The sequence below is a fragment of the Pollicipes pollicipes genome, unplaced genomic scaffold (genome assembly GCF_011947565.3).
Source record: "Pollicipes pollicipes isolate AB1234 unplaced genomic scaffold, Ppol_2.1 Scaffold_7231;HRSCAF=8579_pilon_pilon_pilon, whole genome shotgun sequence".
NCBI classification, from domain to species: domain Eukaryota; kingdom Metazoa; phylum Arthropoda; class Thecostraca; order Pollicipedomorpha; family Pollicipedidae; genus Pollicipes; species Pollicipes pollicipes.
The window spans coordinates 43934610-43942595 of NW_023597034.1; the positions used below are offsets into that span (position 1 = coordinate 43934610).

General features: G+C 57.5%; 1 protein-coding gene across 1 annotated transcript in view; it reads left to right on the plus strand.

Annotated features, from left to right (window-relative positions):
- LOC119110166 (gamma-tubulin complex component 5) overlaps nucleotides 1–6624 on the plus strand; it is a 16723-nt gene extending 10099 nt beyond the window's left edge. The window contains exons 11-16 of the mRNA XM_037233902.1: nucleotides 115–334; nucleotides 1094–1397; nucleotides 2370–2511; nucleotides 2765–2853; nucleotides 4330–4566; nucleotides 5900–6624. Of these exons, the coding sequence (XP_037089797.1) occupies nucleotides 115–334; nucleotides 1094–1397; nucleotides 2370–2511; nucleotides 2765–2853; nucleotides 4330–4566; nucleotides 5900–5967 (1060 nt within the window). The 3' untranslated portion in view covers nucleotides 5968–6624. The remainder of the gene's footprint in view (nucleotides 1–114; nucleotides 335–1093; nucleotides 1398–2369; nucleotides 2512–2764; nucleotides 2854–4329; nucleotides 4567–5899) is intronic.
- Nucleotides 6625–7986: the final 1362 nt, after the last annotated feature.

The window sequence follows — 7986 nt, forward strand, 5'->3', positions numbered from 1 at the left end:
ACTTGTTTCATCATCTGCCTCGCGCCAGCAGTGTTTGTTATGAAAGTCAATCTTTACAGCATTTATGGAATTTCCGAACGCTTAAGCATTGATCAGCGTTTCCCTCATCCGCAGAGCGGCGCCGGCCGCCCGCCTGACCACAGCCGTGCCGCACGTGCTGTGTTCGGCGCTGGGACCGCCCGTGTCGGCCCGTCTCGCTGCCGTCTGCCGCCGCCTGGTGACAACACTGCGCACCGAGTACCGGCTGGACGAGCACCTGCGGATGCTGCGGCGTGTCTTCCTCATGGAGGCTGGCGACCTGATGGCCGCCTTCTCCCGGAGGCTGTTCGAGACGGTGCGCTGGCGGCGGGGCTGCGGGTGCTGGGGGTTGGGAGCTGGCGGCTGGCAGCTGGGAGTTGGCGGTGCGCGCGGTGTCAGGTTGTTGGTAGCGTGTAGGAGTCAGCGGGTTTGGATGTCCAGCTGCTGCTGTATTGCTGGGTGGTTGGATACTGTGCACAAACCCTTGCGAACGTCACCTTGCTGCGACCTATCAGAGAGAAGGGCGTCGCATTTCTGGGCTTCAGGCGTTTTGAACCAGCCCGCTGGGGCTCAGAAGCGGTCAGTCCGCTGTACACCGTGCCGCTGTTGCTCAGAAGCTGTCAGCTCGCTGTACCCCGGTGCCGCTGCTGCTCAGAGGCGGTCAGTCTGCTGTACACCGGGCCGCTGTTGCTCGGAGACGGTCAGCTCGCTGAGGGACAGGGCCGGGCCGCGGATCCAGCCGTGGTGCTGATCTGTCGCGGCCGTTCCTTGTGTTTAGTCCAGCTTACCGTGTGTGTTCTCGGGTCCCCCGTCTCCCTGCGTCCAGTTCGTTTCCCGGCGCGTGTACCCATACCGAACCCATCTCAGGGCGTGTGTGCCCATACCAAGCCCGTCTCCGGGCGCGTGTACCCATACCGAGCCCATCTCCGGGCGCGTGTGCCCATACCGAGCCCGTCTCCGGGCGCGTGTACCCATACCGAGCGCGTGTACCCATACCGAACCCATCTCCGGGCGCGTGTGCCCGTGCCGAGCCCGTCTGGCGGCCTGCTGATTGGTTTGTCCTCGCCGTCGGCAGCTGGAGGTGGCGTCGACCCGGGACGAGTCTGTCAGCCTCACGCTGTGTCTGGAGGACTGTCTGTCGGCGCGGCACGCGGACATGGCGGCCCGGTTCTCGGTGACGCTCGTCGGCCCGGAGCCGGCCGGCGCCGCGCCCGCCTGTCCCCTGCGCCGGCTCGAGGCCGTCACGCTCGGGTACGCGGCGCCCTGGCCCTGCACCATCGCCATCACGGCTGACAGTCTGCGCCGCTACAATGAGATGTTCCGCTTCATCTTACAGCTCAAGTTCACCCTGCGCGGACTGCAGGCGCTCAACTTCAAGGGTCAGTGGGGCTCGCCGGGGATAGTAGGGAGGGCGGGGGGAGAGAGGCAGACAGGAAGGGAGACAGGGAGGGAGTGAAAGGGAAGCTGACGGTGCCGCCACCTGCACAAAGATAAAACTGGCTGGTGATTGCTCTGTCTGCTACTGCGGAGGAGTTAACCGTGGGAGTTACCGTGTAACGTAGGAGTTACCGTGTGCGTTTTGCGATTCCTTCTATGGTGGTCATAATATACTTGGTTGCGCTGTCCATCTCTGCTGATGACTAGGTGATGGGTTGTCCATCTGCGCTGATGACCGTGTGGTGTGGTGTCCATCTGCGCTGATGACCGTGTGGTGGGGTGTCCATCTCCGCTGATGACGGGGTGATGGGGTGTCCATTTTTGCTGATGGCCGTGTGGTGGGGTGTCCGTCTGCGCTAATGACCGTGTGGTGGGGTTTCCATCTCCGCTGGTGACCGTGTGGCGGATGTCCATCCGCGCTGATTGTGTGGTGGGGTGTCCATCTGCGCTGGTGACCGTGTGGTGGGGTGTCCATCTACGCTGGTGACCGTGTGGCGGATGTCCATCCGCGCTGATTGTGTGGTGGGGTGTCCATCTGCGCTGGTGACCGTGTGGTGGATGTCCGTCTGCGCTGATTGTGTGGTGGGGTGTCCATCTGCGCTGGTGACCGTGTGGCGGATGTCCATCCGCGCTGATTGTGTGGTGGGGTGTCCATCTGCGCTGGTGACCGTGTGGCGGATGTCCGTCTGCGCTGATTGTGTGGTGGGGTGTCCATGTGCGCTGGTCACCGTGTGGTGGGGTGTCCATATACGCTGGTGACCGTGTGGCGGATGTTCATTTGCGCTGATTGTGTGGTGGGGTGTCCATCTGCGCTGGTGACCATGTGGCGGATGTCCGTCTGCGCTTGTGACCGTGTGGTGCACATCGTCATCGATCCGGTGGCGTTGAATGATACTCGTCCCTGGCGCCCGCAGATCTGGCCGAGGCCAGTGAGGAGGACTGGCCGGGCGGCCCGGGGCGGGACGGGGGCGAGCCGGCCCCGGCCGCGGCCCCGCGCCGTCTGCGCCTGCAGCTGCTTCGCGCCTGGCTGCTCCACTTCGTCAGCAACATCCACAGGCAGGTGGCAGATGGCGTGCGTGCGTGCGTGCGTGCGTGCGTGTGTGTGTGCGTGTGTGCGGGGGGCGGGGGTGGGTGCGTGCGTGCGTGCGTGCGTGCGTGCGTGCGTGCGTGCGTGCGTGCGTGTGGGTGGGTGCGTGCGTGTGCGTGTGCGTTTGCGTGTGCGCGTGTGGGGGAGGTGGCGGGGGGAGGGGTGAACTAGTCAGAGCTCCCAGAATGCCCAGTGTCTAACGGCGGGCCCCCGTGTCATCAGCTACATCATGATGCGGGTGCTGCACTCCACCTGGCTGGAGCTGGAGGAGCGGCTGGAGAAGGCCAGCGACATCGACACAATCGTACAAGGTGGGGCACTGTCCTGACACCGCCTCGTCGCACGCCGCCCGCTCATGCTTGATAGCGACACCTCCACCTGTATGTGGTCGCTAGGAGGGTATAGCTGTCCTTCCATCGCACATTTATGTTGCCTTGGTGCAGCGTTTGAATCCAAAATGGTGCTGCACATGCATGTGTTGTGCCCTTAGTGTGCGTACATATATTTTTAATCGGCGAAGAGAGGCCCCCTAAAGAGAAAAAAAAACTGGGGCTGTGCACTATGTTTGATTATGTCATGTACGCCTTTATTTCTCTTCTCGTTAAGTTGGCTCCAGTTGATGTTTTAATTCATGGCCAATGAAGACATCAGATACAAAAGCGTTCATAGCTCGATGAAGTATTCATTTCAGCTCATGCTCGTTACGTTGAATATGGTATGCTCTGTTTCAGTCATAAGATCTTTTCGTGCCTTTTTCTGCTTCATCTCGTGCTGCATGCAGTAGATGCGCGTATGCTAAATTTCGGAGCTCGTATGAGGATGGGTAGTGTTAACCCCGTGGTGTGGGATGATATCGCATTATATAACTGTGTTCCGCCCTCCACCGCTAGGAGGTTTGTGTGCCCCAGTGTGTCGTTATCTGTATTCAGTCACCATCCGCTGTGAGACAAACGCTGGCTGTTGGGTGGAAGCGACGCAAGCTTGTTGCCGTCATGTTGGTGCACTGCCGGCCATCGGAGCCGAGGTATGAGGGCCACTCTTCTGGAAATATAGCTTTCTGATCACTTTGCTGGAAACTCACGACTCTGACCACTCTGCTGGAAACTTAGCACTCTGACCACTGCTGGTAACCTTAGGCCAGTTTAACATGACCAGTCTCGTACAAATTATCTGGTGTGTATATAGGCGAGACGTATCTGTCCATCGAAAGTACGCTGAATTGGATGCAGTCAATCTGCATCAAATAACATTGTGGAAACGGCATATCGGAGCTTTCTTCTTTGCACCATGTGCAAAGGAACAAGCGTGATGATTGGATACCGGACCGGCGGCATGGTGGCGTCCGGCCCGTTCATCTCTCACGACTCGGGAGTGATGGCGACTGCTGGCTACTCGCGCGCGCGCGAAACATCAGTGAACACTGCAGCACTGCGGTGTCCCAGCCGAGGACACTGTAAAAGCTCTCCTGACATGCGTTTCATCGGATAGATTTTAGTGTTCAATGCCTTTCTGATTATTGTCGCCTTTCGGAATTGGCGAGCTGTTCCTAATCCGCTCTGTCCTTACGCGACCAGCCATTGATTGTATGTATTGCTTGTGCGTTTCAGTGGTCTGTTTTGAGGATGGTTTGCTATGTTATTTCTAAGCTGTGTCGTTGCCAGAACTCTGGTAGTTCCCGTTATTCCGCATAGCCCGCTGCGCCCCCCCCCCCCCCCCCCCCCATCATTCAGTATAGTCCGCGCCGTGCCGACCCGCCGTGTCTCCTGACGCGCCCTGACGGCCGGCAGTGCACGGCCGGTACGTGTCGGTGCTGCACCGCCGGTGCCTGCTGGCCGGGTCGGCCGAGCGGACCCTCCACGCCGCCGTCCTGTCCGGTCTGCAGCTGGGCCAGCGGCTGCAGCGGGCCTGGAGCGCCGTCGGCCGGCTGACCGAGGCCGAGCTGTGCCAGCTGGAGGCCGACTACGTCCGCAGCCACCGCTTCGTCACCGGTCTGCTGCGTCAGTACCGGCAGACCACCAGCCACGGTCAGTACCGGCAGACCACCAGCCACGGTCAGTACCGCCAGATCACGAGCCACGGTTAGTACCGACAGACCACGAGCCATGGTCAGTACCGGCAGACTATGAGCCACGGTCAGTACCTGCAGACTACGAGCCACGGTCAGTACCGGCAGACTACGAGCCACGGTCAGTACCGGCAGACCACCAGCCACGGTCAGTACCGGCAGACCACTAGCCGCGGTCTGTACCGGCAGACTACGAGACACGGTCAGTACTGACAGACCACGAGCCACGGTCAGTACCGGCAGACCACGAGCCACGGTCAGTACCGGCAGACCACGAGCCATGGTCAGTACCGGCAGACCACGAGCCGCGTTCAGTACCGCCAGACTACGAGCCACAATCAGTACCGGCAGACCACGAGCCACGGTCAGTACCGCCAGACTACGAGCCACAATCAGTACCGGCAGACCACCAGCCACGGTCAGTACCGCCAGACTACGAGCCACAATCAGTACCAGCAGACCACGAGCCACGGTCAGTACCGGCAGACCACGAGCCACGGTCAGTACCGGCAGACCACGAGCCATGGTCAGTACCGGCAGACCACGAGCCACGTTCAGTACCGCCAGACTACGAGCCACAATCAGTACCGGCAGACCACGAGCCACGGTCAGTACCGCCAGACTACGAGCCACGGTCAGTACCGGCAGACCACGAGCCACGTTCAGTACCGCCAGACTACGAGCCACAATCAGTACCGGCAGACCACGAGCCACGGTCAGTACCGCCAGACTACGAGCCACAGTCAGTACCGGCAGACCACCAGCCACGGCCAGTACCGCCAGACTACGAGGCACAATCAATACCGGCAGACCAAAAGCCACGGTCAGTAACGGCAGACCACGAGCCACGGTCAGTACTGACAGACCATGAGAGATCAGTGCATGAGGCTTCAGTCAGCACCTGCAGGGAACAATTCACAAAATGGGAGACTGCCGCTGCCCGCTGACGATGAGCGACGATCAGTCCGCCAACACTGACGTCATTGGAGCTTGAGTTGTGCTACGGACGCTGGTGGGCAGCGAAAGCAAAATTGTCAAGAATGCATACTGACGGCATTTAGAGCTAGATGAGTTTTGATTAGAACTAGAGAGCGAGATGAGATAAAGCTAGAGAGCGAGATGAGTTTCATGGTCCAGATGTTTTTAGAACACTGTACCGCCTGGATACACTCGGTCTGATCAGCGTGTGTCCATCGCCGTGGCCGGTCCGGTGTACCGGCGAGCTGGTGACCCGGTGGCACCTGTTCGGTGCACGGTCTCGGCGTGCGGCTGACGCCTGCGACCTGTTACAGTGGACAGCCTGGCGTCGGCCATGGCGCACAGTGCGCCCAGCCAGGTGCCGTTCGGGGAGCTGGACTGAGTGCCGCCGCCCTCCTGCACGGGACAGACCCCTGGACCAGGCGGGTGCTCTCGAGACGCGCCCGAGCCTGGCGGACGGCGCCGGCTCAGCGGCGGCCGCCGGCGGTCAGCACGTCCCGGCCGTCATTCAGGCGGCAGACGGGCGGCCTCAGATGGGATCTGCGTCCGCACAAAGTGTCTGGGCGCCGTGTGTTCTTACAGGACAGCTGTTGGCGTTCTGTCTGTGACCAGGTCGGTTACGGACGCCCCGGGCTATGTGTTACGTCTGCAGGCGCTGTGCTCTATTGCAAGACACGTGCTGGTGTCTTTGACATACACAGTGTTGATCTGTTCAGTGATGATGCCAGGCGCTTCCTGTAGACCCGGCCTGCTGACGTCCAGGTGCTGTGAGTCCGGCTCGTGCGTGACCGCTGTATCCACGTTTGGTCTCAGTGTTCTGGCGCACAGCGTCTGATAGCACAATGTCGTGACTGGAGAGGGACACTAATGGGATGTATTGACTAATAGCACTGCTGAGTAATGGCCAATATTGCCTGATGTGTGCGAGGGCGTCCGCGATTTGCGTAGCATGAACAATAAAACACTGCCACTCATATTGCATTGCATTTTGCTGTCCCTGCTCACCACCATATGTGTCCCATATGTTTTGAATACAATATCTAACATCAACATATTTTCACATCCAGCTGGCTGGGCCAATTTCGAATTACCCGATTCCCTCATCCTTGCAAGATATTGGTCGCGTTATGTACTCTGTTGCTATCCCCATGCAAAAGCAGACATACAGCTACTACACTGCCATTGGTTTCCTTAGTTTACCACGTAGTATCTTGTAAGTAGGTACCTGAGATTTTGCCAGTCCAACTCTTGCTGTTAGGCCGATCCGCTAAAAAATTAGTACTTGCTCGCGTGATAACACCTGGGTCGGGGCGCACATAACTGGAATGGAAGATGCAAAAGCTTTCAGTATTCGGTCATGCTATACTGTGTCGAGGGCTGTTGAAACGCATGTAGCTAAACCGAAAGATTTCGATGAAGCATGCCGAGCAAGAGCACAGCAAGAAACACCAGCGGGTGTGAGGCTCACCGCAACCACTGGAAAACTAGTTCTAAGTGTATATTACTAAGCCGCGTCGCTCAAAAAGCATGCCAAGTTGCTACAAAAACTCAGCGTAAGGACGTCAAAGTCCCAAGGTGATGTTAGTGGGTACCCCTTACCCTACGAAAAATCGGCCGGAATATCACACGAAGCCCCTTCAATTTGACGAAAACAGTTTATAAAGTAATTGTTCGGCCTATAAACTATTTTGCAAGTTCACGTACCGTGCTGATAAGTAACTAAGCAGATTAAGATACACAATGACGTCACAAGTCCTATTTTCCAACTTACTCTCGCAAAAACAGTCTACAAGCTTTCATGTTCGGGAAAAGCGCATCCGAAAGCTGTAGATCTACATTTTTTTGTTACAACGTTACAACGTTAAAGATAGAATGAGATAAGGTACAATATGATATAAGATACAATACAAAAGATACAACACAATATATACAATACAACGTTAAAGATCAACTAGGTACATATAGTGACCTATGTTGGCCTTTGATCTCATTTTCTGAAAACATGCGCTCCACTTTCTTTAAACTAGTGTGCAATTGAAGACTAATTTATTGCCGTTCTGACGCACAAAAGCAATCGATGGAATCCGCTAGATCGGTCGCAAATCGAAGTTGAACTTTGGCGGATCACGCACGGCGGCACGCCATGTGCCAACCGGCCGGCGTCCCGTGACCGGGCGTGATCGACTCACTCCGCCAGGAACGCTTACCGTGGCCTTGAAGCAATTCGTCTCAATGCTACAACCAGTCAGTCTGACATTCTTCAGCAGCTCTAAACCAATGTATGAATGACGAGCGTGCGTTAGTCGACCTGGCGTACCTAGCGTTGCTCTCGAATCACGTTGGTGGCAACGTCGTGCGCCCTAGTCCCTACAGAACGTCAATGACCATTATTTTAAGCCGG